Source organism: Nelumbo lutea, chromosome 7 (genome assembly GCF_056320005.1).
Source record: "Nelumbo lutea isolate HS-2025 chromosome 7, American lotus-T2T, whole genome shotgun sequence".
Classification (NCBI taxonomy): domain Eukaryota; kingdom Viridiplantae; phylum Streptophyta; class Magnoliopsida; order Proteales; family Nelumbonaceae; genus Nelumbo; species Nelumbo lutea.
Window position 1 is genome coordinate 12,343,035 of NC_142690.1, and position 17,900 is coordinate 12,360,934.

A 17,900-nucleotide genomic window follows, 5' to 3' on the forward strand; every position below is an offset into this window, starting at 1 on the left:
GGATCACGGGAACAGTTTTTCTTCTCTTCAGTCGTTTTTTTCTTTCTACACGTGTCTCCATATATCGCCGAGATAAAAGAATCCAAGCTTTCTCTTGATTTTTGGCGATATACCCTTGTCTATCTTCAAATTCGTAGGTGTTCCCTTTTACATGCGATTTTTTCACTTGTGCCCTTGTACTTTCAGTTATTTGTGTTTGTATCCTTGTGCTTTTCTATACTTATTCCACTATATGCAAATAAAGAGAATTAATGATCAAAATGAATTCAACAGTTTTGGTTAATTATTATTAATTTTTTGTAATGAATCTTTGCTAGTTTGTTGGTGCTGCAATTTTATTTGCACTGACATGTCTCAGCTTCTCTTTTATTTTCTTTATTTGTATTGCAGATAGAATAAAAATGTAAGATAAAAACAGAAGCAAAGTAAGACAAAAGCCAATTCAAAAGTGAATCAAAATTTGCATTTGTATTTGTGCAAGTGGAGCCTAGATAGGATCTACCGTGAAAGGAGAAACTAAAGCCACATTGGACGTAATAAAGATTAAACAAATCGCATTAGGTATCAAATAGAGATATCTATTTATATAGTGAAGTTAAATGCAAAAGGTGAAAGTAGGGGAAAAAACTCCACATCTGATCTTGCATCACTCTTATTTTTTACAATATTTCGTCCTTCAATTTTCAAGAATTAATTATTAGATATAATTAGAGAACATGTACTATTCTTCACTCAGCTCTTATCATGAGTAAAAAAATGTTTATGTATGTATGTATAAATGTATTTATTTCTCTAACAAAGTAAAAATTTGTTTATATATACAAAATAAAACAGAAAAACTGACTCCAAAAAGCAATAAATAAAGAGATACCCTTGATAGATGGAGGATCAATTGAGTTGAAAATAGAACCTTAACCAAATGGGCTATTGGTTAAGGCAGCATTTACTTTATTTACATAGATAATAATCAAGAGAAATAAACTATATAGCATTACAAAATAAGGTTGTATTTGTATAAGCTTGAGAATTTGTGCTTCTAAATCCCAAAAGAACAAAACCCCGATTTTAAGCTTGTGTTTGATTTCAAAAAATAGAGTTTTTAAAAGCAATTTTTACCAAACACTCAAAACACATTTCTTACCTCAAATTTTGTATTTTTCACAGCCCAAATTAAGCTCCAAAGCAAAAGCTTATCTAAAATGCCTATAAGACCACTAACAACAACAATCGTTTTCAACTCTAGCTAATTTATATGATCAATCAAGTTTCAAATATGTATGGCTCTTGGAGTTGCCACGTGGACAATTGATCATATACACGTGTCCAAAAATGCCGGCCACTTCTATGAGGTGATCTCTATAGGCATGCAGTTCAGGCTTGAGTTCTAGACATGATTCAAACTAAAAATTTCAATAACGAGCATCTAAAGCTTACTATACCAATCTTTCATTCTCTTAGTTTTTCAGTCTGATTGGCTCTAATATTTAAACATATAGAAATTAACCCCTTAAATCTTACTATATGGTGTTTGCCGAAAATCGATTAATGTATATTATTCAAATATGATATGATACGCATGGATACTTTGAACCATGGTTTTTGATATATAGGATGAAAGTATGATGTGCTAAAAAAGTGTATGTGATTCCTTATTTCCACTTTTCTTCGTGAAATTCCTCAACATGGGGAGAAATTCTCCATCACTAATCAGAGACCTGCAATTACAGGTGTCAATGGATCGGTTTTGGGTTAGATTCTGTTCAAATCAAAATTCATTTGGACGAATTAGACGAACCAATAAGACATATTGAATTTGAGCAGATTGAACGGATCAATATGACATATTGGATTGGACCTTATCCGTCCATAATGAATTTATATTGGATTTAACCAATATCTGGTCCATTGATAGAAGATAAGAACATAGGTATCAATGGATCAGATTTGAGTTGAAACCAATCTAAATTAACAGGAATTTAAACAGATTGGACAATTTCTAGACCGGTCCAAAATATTCATTGGACTGAATTGAACCAGGTCCAATTGTAATGGACTCACATTTGACCGGACAGGATTGGACCAAATCCAGTCCAATTAACAGCCCTACCCGCAATTGATGACAATCATAAAAGGCTTATCCAAATTCATGAAGTGATGAATAATGGCCCACCCAAGTAATAATAATGCATGGGAGATGAGTTGTATTGTCACTTATTCTTGGACTATATCAATAAAGTGTGTAGGCCCTTCACTCTACCAACAAAAGTGATTGCAAAATCGCCTTTGTGTGATAATCATGTAAATACAAAGAGAAAAAAGGAGAAAGAAGGAAATTAAAAGAAAAAAAAATAATTACATAATAGCATAAGTTAAAGCAATTTCTTGAGAACCAGACCAGATAAAAATGGTTCAGGTTAGAACTCCAACCATCCTGTACTAACAAAAACAAAATCCCTAATGTATCAATGTTTGGCTTACTTATAATTATTTTCTTACTTGTAAAATCTTTTTTTCTACTTATACTTTTCATATTTTTACTAATATACTTACGACCTCATTCAGCATGATAACAGGTCAAACCGCTTGAACCAGACCATTGAACCACTAAATTACGAGGTGCCCATTCAACGATTTTATGGTCAGTTGCTTAGCAATTAAAAATATGGGCAGGGTTTTTTTACAAAATAATCCACCCCTCATATCAACACAACCAAACCTTTTGGTTATTTTTGTTCTTAGTGGAGGGGGAAATTCAGCAACTTGTGAAGTTAGGGGGGTTATATCTAAGCAGAGTTCTGAAAATGGTATTAGTTTTAATTAGAACATTGCTGTTATTCAGTGTTTTATCTATTATAACGTTTTCATAGACTCTTTCTAAAACAAAATTTAAACGTTTAGAATTTAAATGGTTTAAATTCTATATATTAAAATTAATTAATTAATTATATATATATATATATATATATATATATATATATATATATATAATGGTATGGGATAGTATGGGATACAAGGCAGTTATCAAATGTTATTAATGATGATCTTACCTGCACAAAAAAGCAATCACATGCATGGTTCAAAATGTAATGTTAAGGATATGGACGTAATAATAATAATAATAATTCAATTTTAAATCAATTCAGCGGTCTGACCCAGTCCAGTGTCCCATTCAAGTCTAACTTCTAAACCCTTCTAAAGGCCCAAAACCCTGCCTGGCCTGTTATCCAACATCCCCTCGGTGAAATGTTCTAAACTGAAACCAAATTGAATCAATCGGTTAACCAGTTGATTGATTTAGTTTTTGGTTGATTCAATTCTGTCGTATTTTAGATTTATAATATGAATTATAAAAAAATGTATATATCAATCAATTTGATTAATTGCATTTTTTGTTTAAATTCTCGGTTTCAGTAGCACCCCTATAATGCGAGGGGCTTTCCCTACAAAACGGAAATGAAAATCTGAGGCACGAGGTAATTTGATATCATACTGAGGATGTAATAAATAATAATATTAAAATGCAAGGATTCAAATATACACTTGGCTGGGTACTTGGGTTACTTTTCTCATATCTTCAGCTCGTTTAACACGAGGACTTCAAAATTTTATTATCAAACGTTATAACAACTTTCAATACAGAAATTATTTGTGGGGACCCACTGGTCATTTTTCCCTTTATATTGAAGGCCTAATTAAGAATACAAGGACATCCAGTTTGCATTATTAATTGCTTAACAAAAAAAAAAAAAAAAAACAAGAAAAGAAAACTTCTCGCTAATATAAGGAAGAAAAATATATATTTAAGTCGATATTATCATATAATGACCATAATGCCCATTGACTTTAAAATGACAAAATTGCCCTTAGATTTTTATATATAACAACATCAACATGCAGAGAAGAGATCGCCTTCCTTATCGCTGCCTTGCTCAACTGTTGGAAGAAAGAAGACAAAATGGCTTTCCCTCAAGATATTGATGCACTCACAAAGGCTTTCTCAGGTTCTAGGGTTTTTTTTCTTAATTTAATTTTTCCTCCTTTTTTATTTCTTCTCTTCAGTCGTCATTGTTTTACAGAAAATTTCCTTTTGTAATATAATATTTAGTTTTCACTATTCTACAATCCTTCTAATGAATTATTTCTATTGGTAGGTTCTATTTTCTCTGCTATTGGGTTGCTTTCCTGTAGGGAATTTGTTTTAAGTATTTACATCGGAATTGCAATTCCGCTCTTCTGTAGGATTTGGAGTGGACGAGAATGCAATAATATGGATATTGGGCAAATGGTATCCAGAGCAAAGGAGATCCTTCAGGAAGGGATGCTCCCAATTCTTCTGGGAAGACGAACGTCTCTTCGAGAGGTGGGATGGTAACCATATCGCCTTCCTCGAACGTGAATTCTTGCGTTTTAAGGTAATATATTCTGGTGATCATCATCTATTCTTTCTTCTTTATCTCTTTCTCTCTTTCTTGTTTCATCTTTTTTTTTTTTTTTTAATATTAGTAAGGACATGTTTGGGAAATCTGCATCTCCTGTATACAAAAATTTTTACATCGAGAATGTTTACATGTATGTTAAATTAATCTTAAAGAAGATATTGCCGATGTCTGACGAGATAAATCTACTTTTAGAGTGTGTACAGAATTTTTGTTCGTAGGAGATCATGTGATAGGTTTAGGAGAATGCTTTTTGGTTTAAATGGGCTTTTTGAAAAAAAAAAAAACCGTTTTTTCTAGTTTTTTTGTCAAACGACTTTTTAACTGATTTTTGGCTTCTCTAATGTAAAAATTGAAAAAAAAATCATTAGAAAAGTACTCATCATTTGTTTAATTTTATATTATACTTTTTATGTAGTAAGATATTTTTCTACCTCATGGAATATGCAATAATTCTCAATGATTTAGGGGTTGTATTATGGTGTGGAGAGTGCATACAGTTAACATCTTGTTTTCAAGTAAATTCTGAGCTGATCAAGTTCAATGGCCACACCACATGCATTTGATGGTAGAGTTTTCACTTTTCAGTGGGGTTTTGGTGGAGCCAAATTCCTTTTTTTTTTTTTAATCCTCTCTTATGTATAATGGACCAATGAACATGAGGATGGGAGGATGGCAGCCTCAAATTCATCTATATATTTATTTTCTTCTGACTTTTTCCCTCGGATCTATCATCTTTTTGTGCGCTTGTTTTGTGGGCCCCAGAATAATGATCTTTGCTGTTCTTTTTTATCCGTTGTGGGCCCGTTGATACCCGCTGATCTGTTTTACCCACAGAATGCTATGGTGTTGTGGATATTACATCCTTGGGAAAGAGATGCTCGTATGGCAAAAGAAGCATTGAAAAACAGGGAATACGATATTCTCATTGAGATCGCCTGTACCCGATCATCTGAAGAGCTCCTCGGGACACGGAGGGCCTACCACTCCCTATTCGACCACTCAATTGAGGAAGACGTTGCATACAGTGTCCATGACAACAACCGCAATGTGAGTTGTATAGAGTACACCCACTAGTAGACCTGTTCGTGGGCCGGGTGGCCCCCGGCCCGACCCCTGGATGGGCTTGAACATGTTTTTTGGCCCACGGGTTTAACCTCGGGCCAAAAAGCCCGGGTCACATAAAATTCGAGCCAGGTTTGGGCTTTGCTAAAATAGCCCGGCCCAATCTATAGTTAAACCTAATTTAAAATACTATGTGATATCTATTTGAATAATTTTTTTGATTTGAGAAGGTCATTGATTCACTTGTAGGCTCATTGTTCATTTAAATAGGGAAAAAAACATCTAAATTAAAATAAAAAATGTCCATTTGAATAGGAAAAATTTTGAATTTCTTTTATTAGGTTGGCTCGGACCCAAGTTTTCTATTAATAAAAAGTCAAAACCCGGCCCGAGCCCGGCCGGGCCCAGCCATGAACAGGTCTACCCATCAGTGTCTGTTGCCCTTTCACGTCATCGAATTGGTGGGCCTCCATTTGAATGGGCTAGTAATCCATGTTGCGACCATAACTTCACCCCATACTTCAGGCATTATAAATTATAGACCAGGTCCCCCTACCAAGAACTCATTGGACCTTTAAAGCCTACTAGGCTTAAGCAAAATTTCATCCTTGTCAACGATAATTGGACCATTAAGGCTGTGTTTGGTTTGATAGGAAATAAGACAAACAGAAAGTTGAGGGAAAGTTCTCAAGGAATCTCACATAACCTGTTAAGAACTTTCCCTAACTTTCTGTTTGTCTCTATGTTTTTGTCAAACCAAACATTGCCCAAGCCATTCCCTGAATACCTCAAAATCGATTATTTCTCAGAAAGTTATTTGGAGAAGTACATTTCTCCTACCAAACAACCACTTAGGTGGCATTTGGCAGACTTTTGTTTTTTTATAAACAGTGATTACAAAAATAACTTGCTCAAATAAGCTGATCTGGTACATGTATTTGGTGCTACTCAAACACCAAATTAAAGCTACACTTCTTGCCAAAGAAAAATTAAAGCTACACCCAACTGGATAATGTATTCTCAATGGAATCGTTTCAAGAATGCCATGTCAGCATGAGACTTTCACTAACGTGATTTAACAGGAGTTGTATCAAAAATCAATTTTCAAAATGGTGGTGTGATCCTAATTTGTGGAAATTGATTGCACAGAAGTTGGAAGCCATGCCAAACACCACCTAGCCCTAATCTCAAAATAGCATATATTAATGCTTTTATCAGGATCTGGAAGAAGACTCAAGCTTAAAAGATGCAATTCAGTGTCTTTCCTCTCCTAAGGCATATTTCAGCAGGGTAAAGAAGGACCTGTCAAACAAGATGTTCGGTTCTATGTTTTTAGTTTATTTTTCTCATTATTATTTCTGGTTTTCAGATATTGGATATAGCAATGATGGGTGGAGCAGATGAGAAACATAAAGAAGCTCTGACTCGAATAATTGTAACTCAAGCTGATGCCTACATGAAGGAGATAGCAGAGGAGTACCTTCAGCAATATGGGGTTTCCCTCTCACAGAAAATTGAAGAAACAACTAAGGGGAACTACAAGGATTTCTTGCTTACCTTGGTTTCTCGAGGGGCCTAGTAATCCTTTCACAAGAAGCAGTTGAACTTGTATCCTGATATTTTTCTTTCTATTTCATATCTAAGTTCCATTAGATTAAATTGGTTCTCATATGTAGTTTTGTGTGATTTTTTTTTCTGTTTCATGCATCATTACCATGTTGTTGGCCAAAAATGAACATTTCTCCTTTATAGAGATTTTCACCATGCAGTTTGTCTCTATGAATAATAAATTTTAGTTGTCCCTGTGAATCAAAAGCATACCACATAATACGTCATTTATTATTATCAATTCAATTTTTTTCATAAAAAATCATCAATACAATTGGAGTTCTTTAATTTCTCGCATCTTTTGTAATAATTCTGAGATTGGTGAACTTATATCCGATATTACAGGATGAACCAAGGTGAAATACCACTAACTAAAGAAATATGGTAGAGAAGTCCCTACATTTTGACTACAAAATGTGAAAGAAAATCAACTGGCTTGTTAACTTCTCTCTGAAGACAAACTATTTCTCATCCATGGAAACCAGGAATTCAAGGTCTTGTACAGTTGGTGCATGCTTTTGCGCGAAAATTGTTAAAGGATAACTGAAAATGCCTCATGTTTGAAGAACCAATATGGATATAGAAACTCTTAAAACCAGTCACAGTCCAAGTAATCATCTCCTAGAATATAATCCGCTTGAGAATACAAAGGAAACCTTCCAATAAGAAATCTTCACAAACCCTTAGTCATTATCCATCCCTGATAAAGAACACCATACTTCAAAACATGGATGATAAAAAGAAGACAAGAAATAGATTATCCAAGCATTAAGATAAGTAAAATAATGTGTCTTGTGCTGACTGAGAAACCTTCAGTTGGCTCATGGCTCAACCATATAATGAAACTATGCCTATGAATATGACCTGAATTAAATAATTCCATTCAACAAATTCTCTGTTTCTTCATATTATTTCAATTCCGAGATGGTTTTAGTGCAAAAACATCATTTGCAATTTGTATCCATAGCATGATCATAACTGGAGGACCTTAACTTGGTTGAAGAAAAGAATCAATTCCGGTTGCAGAAGGTAGCTCAATGAAGGAACCATTGACTGTCCAAATGCATCTACTAACTTCCATAATAACAGAGCAATCAAGTCATATCTAATCCAATCACTAAAATTGTTGAATGGGTCTCAACAGGATCCCAAGCACCCATCGAGCTAATCTTTGTTTACCATTTCTCTTTCTGTGCTTTAACTCCTAGACAATCTTCTCGCAACAGATGAAACCAAATGGAGGCCAAAGAATTTGTCAATAATAATACCTAATCCATGCCAAAAAAATGATGCAGATCCCAATTTTAGGAATGAAGATGATCATTGAAAATTATAAATATTTTCTATACAATAGCATTGGGCATGAAAATAGAGAAAATACAGAACCAACTACCATAGCAATGAAAACAAAACAAATAGAGTTGGAATGCCTTTGTGCAACCTTCCATTTCCTCTGAATTCCCAACCAAGAAGATGGGAGTAAGAAATGCATGATTCAACTCCACAAAATCCCTTTTCCCTATATCTTGTGGTAGCCACACTCATTTTCTTGGCATTCCAGGATGACAATGTCATCACCATGTATGAAAAGATTTATGGAGGAGATTTCAAGTTCCTGCCTTTTCTACTAATCATAAAGCTATTGGACCCAAACCCCCATACTTGGATCACCAAATCTAAGATCATGGAGATGTTCTAATTCAAGAAATCTGTTATGAGCCTCAACCTATTATTGGGAAAGTGAGGCCACCCGTACCCCAAGCTATAGTGCCACGGACCACTCAGGGGAAAGCAGAGAAGTAAAAGAAATTTTAGGCAAAAGAGTGAAAGACAACAAGCTTTATTAATACGCAGTGGTCTATATAAGTTGATGGGTATCTATATGGACTTAGATTGGTTTTGCTCCTTCAATCAGTGTGATAGCATGGTTCAGGGAGAGGACATGGGGGTGGTATTTCAATTGGTTCCTGAAATACATCATTAAATTAATCCACTACTGACTGAGTCCTCGCATCAGTCTGGCACTCTGGCCAAAGCTAGTAAAGTCCCATACTGACTCTTTTGGCTTTCAATGTATAGACTCTAAAAACTAAGCACCCTCTAGAATGTGACTACCACTGTCATCACTGTATTGCAGGGTCATATCAACGAAATTCTATGTCATTAGCCCCAAGGTTCGGAGTCATTGGACTCCAAGAATAGCATCATATCTTTGGAGTCTCAGTAAGTAAAAATCAGCTTTTAGCATACTCCCCTAAGTTGAGATTTTAACTTCAGAACACTTACTTCTGCCCAAGAGCCTATTTCAATTTGTCACCATGACTTTGAACTGACTATTAGCTGTTAATGGCAGATTGCTTCATTCAGCAACATTGGGGTTCAAGAAGTAGTTGAGCACGAACTGATCAACATAGTAAGGGGTTGGCCTGCCTAATATAGTCCCAAGTACGTGCATTGTGGTGAACTTCCTCCTACCATTGTAACAAGATCTCCGAAGGCTCTCCTTCATTATGAGCATGGGCTTGTTCTGTCTCCACAGTGGGTAGTTCTTCCATTTCTTCTTCTAGAGCCATCAATCGGGGCTTTGCATTTTGGGCTCTGCGAGTGAGTCTTCTGATTTCCAACACAGGTTTGGCTAGAGAAGTTACTGGGGTGGTTGGTTGTGGTTTCAGAAGCTCTAATCGCATAGCACGCCTACGAGCTGCTACCTCCTCTTCCTCCAATTGGGCCAGCCGAAATGCTCTGGCAAGGGTAATGGCTTCAAACAACCAGATGCTCCTCCATCAACAGATACTCCATTGGAAAGACGTTGGAACTCCTCTTGGTATTCAATGACAGTGGTAGTTTGCACAATCGTCCAGCATAGTTCATCCCTCTTGCGGGCCGTTGAAACGTTTAAGGCCACTACGTATTTGATTCTAAGTCGACTGAGGGTGGTAATCCCTGAACCAACGGAACCATTAGATTATTTTTCCTTAACCCCATACTGGAGAATCGAACCCATTGCTCTTCTGGAATTTCACTGAGGTCGAAGTATTGCCACACCAGTAATTACCATCCATCAAGGTGGGTGTCGTTAAAGCTCGGTATATCGAGTTTAACCCACAGCTACTGATGACCCTAGTTGGAACCTTCAGTTCTTCTTGAGCCTGAACCCACCATGGAAAGACGCCTCTTACCATCTTCCTTAGATTTCCAACAAACACCAAAGCCTGGTTAAGTCTGTCGATGATCTCAATCAGTGAGTCTGGCTTGAAGTTATTCCAGACTCTTTTTGATGTAGCTCAATTGTTCTTCCAACCCCACCATTCTTGGTTTCCAAAAGATGGAAAGTCTGGTATCAGAATGTTATAAGCCTCATCCCATTGCTGAGAAGTGAGGCCACCACCCTTATCCCAAGGTATAGTGTCGACCAACGCTCACACGAAAAACAGAGAACAGCAGAAGAAATTTTAGGCAAAAGACCATGAGTTTTATTTATTAATACGCGGGCGATGGTTTATATAAGGTGGTCCAGTAGTTACACGTACAATGATTCACCGAATGACTTTTGATGAAGGAAGATTTGGCCCGAACTCACACTTATGCGATACATGGTAAAGGCAACAGCTCGGCACAAAAGTAAGCCTAAGGCGCGAGCATCAAGTAGATAAATCAGCGGTCCGAACTCCTTACTAGGGGCCCGAATTCACCCTTGGCCCCAAACCAAAAAGTAATCCAAACTGGCCTGCATGCAATAGTTCGGGACATACTTCGCCGAACTGGCCTATCTTGTAACACTTCGGGATACACCTCGCCAAACTGGCCTGCCTTATAACAGCTCGGGATACACCTCGCCAAACTGGCTTGCCCTATAGCAATACAGAACATACCTCCGAACTCAAGACTTCGCCTCGCTCACCACTCCACCACATCGCCTTTAGGGCACCAAAACCAAACAAACCGTACTATGCCTGACACCGAGGAAGTCCGTACCCGAGGACGGCGCACCTGACTAACTTGGGATCTGATGCTTGACAATCGCACTCCAAACGGCCACCTACCACCGCCTCCTGACACCGCCATCTCCAGTTAGAGTGACGGTTCCGACAACAGGCAGTGATGGTTCTGCCCCAATAGGAAGGATGACACCCGAAGTGATAGATGCAAGGGTAATCATACCCGACCTGACAAGGGCTTCGGAGTGAGTGTGCGAAGTGATTATAAAAGGCCCCCTACCCCCAACAACAAGGTATGTGAACTTTGCGTTATCTGGTCTATACTTTTCCTTTGAGAGATTACTAACTTGAGCTTCGGAGTTATCACACCGAGTTCCCCCCAGAGTTTCCTCATCTTTCCCGTTTCAGGCTCCCCGTCGCTCCAGCTCAGAGGCAAAATCATTGACAGCTAAGACCGGCCATATTGCGCTCCATCAATTGGCGCCGTCTGTGGGGACGCTTCTAAAAACCTCCCTCTAAATCTCTTACCTACCCTTCTTTCAAAAACTCCAACACCAAAATGGCCTCCTCCAACAGTGTCAGACGTGGAACAGATCACTACCGGAGAGCAACTCCATGTTCCAGCAGTGTGCATTGGACAGTTCACCATCCCCCTTTCAGTGGTGGGATCCCAAGTTTGAATGTGCCATAGGCGGTGGCACCTCTGAACACTCCTTCGTTGACTCCCCAATGAAACAAACTTCGCCGAACCAACTGCTGTCCCACTAGCAGCCCACCAAAACCAACTAGATGATCTAGTGCAATGCATGCGGGCGATGCAGGCCCAAATGCAGCAATTCTAGCACCACCAAGTGTTGTACCACCTCTCCCAACACCATTATCAGCAACAGTTCCCTCAGCTACCCTTGAACCAGCCACTGCTCCCCCCCGGCACCTTGTTTCAAAGTCGGTCAAGGCCTCCCCTCAAGGTGGACGACCTCACCAAGGAGAGGCTTCCCGACCACAGAACCCCCCTAATAGTCAGGCCTCATCCCCGGGCCGAAAGCAAAGAAAGATCACCCCCGCCTCACAGCTCGCGGGTGGGTCAGGAACCTCGCCCACGAAGTCACCCCGGCACTCCAAGCCCGAGTTTCCACTCACGGAGAACCGCTTCAGCGCCTTAGCAGCAGGCCAGCATTCCGGGCCCATCAAGCTCGGCAACACAGAGGCCAGCAGCGCCAGCACTAGGCCCACTCAAAGAAGGCGCCAGCGAAGTCGCTGAACTGCTACCCGCGTGCTACCTGAGGTCAGAGGCAAGGAAAAAACGAGCTCGGGTGAGGTAAAAAACCGTCCCCATTCTCTCAGTTCCTTCCCCCCTTTCAGCAGAACTTCTAGCAGTCCCCTTGCCTAGAGATTTCAAACTCCCATCTCTGAACAAGTATGATGGGTCCTTTGACCCCAACGACCACGTCGACGCGTTCCAGTCACAAATGCACCTCGCCAGGACGAGCGAGTCATGCATGTGCATGGCCTTCACCACCACCTTCAAAGGGGTGGTCCGCACCTGGTACCGGAACCTTGCTTCCGGGTCAATAAGAAGCTGGGCCCAGTTTGTGCAGATCTTCACCGCGCACTTTGTTACCAGCAAGAGGTGCCCCAGAACCAAGGAAAGTATCTTTGGGATAATCCAAAGAGAGGGAGAACCGATTCGGAGCTACATCAAGCGGTTCAATGAAGCATGCTCGCCGCGGCCAAAAGAGGGGTGATGCACAAGAATTCAAATGGCACATGGTGGCCAGCCAGCCCGCAACCGTAGCCGACTTCCTCAAGCTCACGGACAAGTTTATGAGAACAGAGGAAGAGATCAACCAGAGAGCCGAAGGTGGGGTTGAAAAAAGAAAAAGAGAAGGCAAGCCATCCAACCCCGGCGACAGAATAAGCCAGAACCGAGAGGCGAAGCCAAGCCAGCCGTCCCGAGCTCCCTTAGCAGTTCGGACGGATTACACGCCGTTGAACATAAGGCGGACCGAGATCCTGATGATGATCAAGGACGCCCCTTACGTAAAGTGGCTACCTCGCCTGAAGAGCAACCCCAACGAGATGAACAAAAATTTATATTGTAGTTTTCATAAAGATCACGGTCATAGCACTGAGCAATGTAATAATCTCCACAACGAGATAGAGGGACTTATCCGTCGCGGGTACTTCAGAAATTTTGTACATTATGACAATAGTAATAAAGCGGGTCGGCAAGGGGAACATGGGAAGGATGTCCCCGAGCCGAGCAGCAAACCGGCCAAAGCCTTGCAGCGACCTCCCCCAGAAGAGAGGCCAGTCCGGGGAACCATCCACGTGATAGTGGGCAGTTCAGTGGTGGCAAGATGCACTATGGCAGCAGCACGGATGTCAGTTTGCAAAGCAGCCCGAGAGGAGTAGAACCCTCCCAAGAGGCCAAAGACAAAAGAACCGATCTTTTTTTACAGAAGACGACGCGCGAGGTGTTCACTACCCCCACGACGAAATGCTCGTCATAAAGCTAAGGATCAGCGACTTCAAAGTCCGGCGCGTTCTGGTGGACTCAGGCAGTTCGGCAAACATTTTATTCAAATCGACGTTCGACCAATTACAGTTGCAGAAAAGCGAGTGGAAACCTGCTCACACTCCTTTGGTAGGCTTTAGCGGAGAGGAAGTCAGGCCCCTGGGGAAAATAACAGTACCTGTGGAAGTCAGCACATGGCTATGCGCGGTAAGACTCAACCACGATTTCTTGGTGGTTGCAACCCCCTCCCCATACAATGCCATAATAGGGCGACCAATTACGCATATTCTGCGTGCAGTGGTCTCCATTTATTATCTGGCAATGAACTTCCCCACGGACTTCGATGTGGGGGTAGTGCGGGGCGACCAACTTGAGTCCCACAAATGCTATGTTGCCACCCTAAAGGGAAAAAACAAGACAGCCGACGACCTCGAACTAGAGCGACCTACGGAGCATGGCGAGGAACGAGCTTCGTCCACTGAGGAAATAGTCGCAGTCCTGACCTCGGCTACAGATCCGGCGCGAACACTACAGATCGGTGTTTCCGTCACGGAGCCTTTGTGAACTGAAGTGGTGAGTTTCTTACTTCAAAATTTAGATATTTTTGCATGGTCCGCAGTAGATATGCCCGGTATTGACCCCAGCCTTATAACTCACAAACTTAACACTGACCCTGTAGTCAGACCTATTAGACAGAAGAAACGCAACTTAGCCCTGGAGCGTTGGAGGGCGGTCGATGAAGAAGTCGAAAAGCTCCTCGCAGCGGACTTCATAAGGGAAGTTCATTACCCGAACTGGGTAGCCAACCCAGTGCTGGTGAAAAAAGCGAACGGCAAGTGGCGCATGTGCGTCGACTACATCGACCTGAACCGAGCCTGCCCAAAAGACTACTTCCCCCTGCCCCGAATCGACCGCCTATTGGACGCGACCTTGGGACATGAGCTGCTAAGCTTCCTGGACGCCTACTCAGGCTACAACCAGATCAAGATGGACCCGTCCGACGAGGAAAAAACCAGCTTCATAACCGAGTTCGACTTGTACTGTTACAAGGTCATGCCCTTCGGACTAAAGAATGTTGGTGCGACCTTCCAAAGACTTGTAAATAAATTTTTTCGGCCTTTAATTGGCACGAAAATCGAATGTTATGTAGACGACATGGTCGTCAAAACACAGTTCTCCTAGGAATTAATAAAAGACTTGGATTATGTTTTCCAAATTCTGCGTCAGTATAAAATGAGACTAAACCCAAACAAGTGTGTCTTCGATGCCACTTCGACTAAGTTTCTAAGGTACATTGTCAATCGGCACGGTATTGAGGCCAACCCAGACAAAATAAAGGTCACCCTTGATATGATACCACCTCGGAAAGTAAAAGAAGTTCAAAGGCTAAACGGCCACATAGTCGCTCTGAGCCGCTTCATGTCCAAATCGGCAGACCGCTGCCTGCCTTTCTTTAAGGCAATCAAAGGCAAAGGGTTCGAATGGACCCAAGATTGCCAGCTCGCGTTCGATGAGCTAAAGACCTACCTCGCCACAATGCCAACCTTAGCCAGACCTGAGGAGGGTGAGGTTTTAGAACTGTACCTCTCGGCGAGCGACGAGGTGGTCAGTTCGGTATTAGTAAAGGAAGTAGATCGGGTCCAGCGGCCTGTATATTATGTTAGTAAAATTATGTAGGGAGCAGAAACGAGGTACACGCAGATAGAAAAAATAGCCTACGCACTAATGATATCAGCTCAGAAACTCCGCCCGTACTTCCAAGCTCACACCGTCGTCGTCTTAACCAACAAACCCCTAAGACAAGTCTTGCTGAAGCCCGAGGTCTCCGGTAGGCTGACGAAGTGGGCCATCAAATTCAGCGAGTATAATCTTCAGTACAAACCACGGACCACAATTAAAGCCCAAGCATTCGCAGATTTTATCGTTGAGTGCACTTTCAGCGTCAAAGCCCCTCAACAGGTTGAGCCCGAGGTCCCCAGTTTGGGCGAACCCGGAGCTCCCAAGCCAATAGAGTCTGAACCCCGTAAAGTAGAAGCCAGTGTGGCATCTCTCCTGGTCAGGCAAAACGCGAACTGGGATGAGGAGCCTTGGATCCTTCACATAGATGGTTCCTCGAACCAGCAAGGCAACGAGGCTGGAATAGTCTTATGCGGCCCAGGTGGCACGAAATTGGAATACGCACTACACTTTGATTTCGCAGAATCTAACAACGAGGCAGAATACGAAGCACTGATAGCCGGGCTGAACCTAGTGCAAAAGGTAAGAGCAAAGCACTTGGTCATCTGCAGTGATTCCCAGCTCGTGGTTAACCAAGTTATGGGCGAGTACGAAGCACGCGAGCTCTCCATGATTGCTATTTGGCGAAAGTAAAAGAGGCCCTGCTCAACTTCCATTCACACTTCATCAGGCAAATCCTGAGATCAGAGAACACTGAGGCCGACGCTCTGTCCCGGTTAGCCAGCACAAGCCACAACAACATGAGAACCGTGTGCATAGAGAACTTACCTCAAACTAGTATTCTCGGTGGGGCAGAGGAGGTCGCTCCCATCCTCGGAGCAGAGCCGAGCTAGATCGACCCACTCGCGAGCTTCTTGCTAGACGGAACCCTCCCTACAAAACGCAATGGTGCAGCACCAGGCAGCCAAATACATCATAATTGACGAACGGTTGTACCGGCGATCCTACATGCTCCCCTACTTGCGTTGCCTGCGACCTGCCGAAGCCGAGTTCGTACTCCGCGACACTCATGAAGGTCTATGCGGCGGACACCTGGGTGGTAGAGAACTCGCCCAAAAAGCACTTCGACATGGATACTACTGGCCAACGATGAAGGCAGAAGCAATCGAGCTCGTCAGAAAACGCGACAAGTGTCAGAAGCACGCCAATATCCACCATCAGCCTGCTTCCGACCTCAAATACCTCGCCAGCCCGTGGCCCTTTACACAATGGGGCATCGACCTCCTGGGGCCATTCCCACCAGCAACAGGTGGGAGAAAATTCCTAGTTGTGGCAGTGGATTACTTCATGAAGTGGATAGAAGCCGAACCTCTGGCAACAGTTACAGCTCGAAACATACAGAATTCTTTTGGAAGAACATAGTATGTCACTTCGAGTTACTTCGGGTACTAATCTCTGATAACGGCAAATGGTTCGAGGATATCAAGTTCCAAGAGTGGCGCCAGAACATGGGGATTCGGCAGAACTTCACATCAGTCGTGCACCCGCAAGCAAACGGTCAGACAGAAGTAATGAATAGAGCCATCCTGCGCGGACTGAAAGCACGTCTAGATCGAGCTAAGGGATTGTGGGCAGAAGAGCTACCAAGTGTTTTATGGGCTCACCGAACTACAGAAAAATCCTCCATGGAGAAACCCCCTTCAACCTCACCTACGGCACTGAAGTAGTGATCCCGACGGAAATCGAAGTACCAACATTGCGACTAGAAACATACGACGATCGGACAAACGGAGATGAGTTAAGTACCAACCTTGACCTACTAGACAAGGTAAGAGACTTCGCGCACATCCGGATAGCGGCCTACCAGTAGTAGGTAGCTCGCTACTACAATGCCAGAGTAAAGCAATGAAGCATCCGAGTCGGCGACCTGGTCCTTCGTAAGATTATGGTGCCTGAACCCGGCGTAGGCAAACTTGGACCAAACTGGGAAGGGCCCTATAAAGTAAAGAGAGCGCTCGGGGGGCATACAAGCTCGAAACCTTAGAAGGCAAACAAGTACCCCGAGCGTGGAACATTGTGAACTTAAGGCGATACTACCTATAAACCACCAAGTGAAGCGGACGAAATCGCTACAAGGGCCTAAGGGCCATGATGCAGAGCCAACAAGAGGAACCTCAGCGTAAGCAAGCAAAGAAAAGTCGGGCATATTATCAGCTCGGCAAAAAATCAGTTCGCTACAAAAGCCTTAGCACCGAAATAGGTCGCATAAGTACAATAACCCGGACAAGAAACAGTGGCATATTATCAATTCGACAAAGAATCAGTTCGGCATAAAGAACACTTAGGCAAAAAGATTGTGTATTATGTTGCAAGAAACAGGAGTACATTGGCCATCAGAAGGCACTTCCAAAAAAAAAAAGAATACTTTTACATGCCCGGAGCTACTTGTTCGCCATCAGAAGGCACTTCAACAACACCCGAAGGCCCTACCTCTCCTTCAAAATCCGGCTCGCCATCGGCAGCATTGGCCATCTCCTGAGTTATACGCAAAGTGGATATGGCACTAACATCGAGGTCGGGGTACGTGTTCCGGATCATCCACCGGCTCAGCTTGAATCCCCTTCTATAAGAATCCACCATCAGGTCATCTAAACACAG

The 17,900-nt window shown here is 42.0% G+C and overlaps 1 protein-coding gene across 1 annotated transcript; it reads left to right on the plus strand.

Moving 5' to 3' along the window:
• The first annotated feature begins 3,879 nt into the window (after nucleotides 1-3,879).
• On the plus strand, nucleotides 3,880-7,265 carry LOC148845138 (annexin D4-like). The gene is made up of 6 exons (XM_088955851.1): nucleotides 3,880-4,001; nucleotides 4,240-4,412; nucleotides 5,274-5,512; nucleotides 6,497-6,548; nucleotides 6,720-6,791; nucleotides 6,871-7,265. The coding sequence occupies exons 1-6, from the start codon at nucleotides 3,956-3,958 to the stop codon at nucleotides 7,078-7,080; spliced, it is 792 nt and encodes a 263-aa protein (XP_088811977.1). The 5' UTR covers nucleotides 3,880-3,955; the 3' UTR covers nucleotides 7,081-7,265.
• Nucleotides 7,266-17,900: the final 10,635 nt, after the last annotated feature.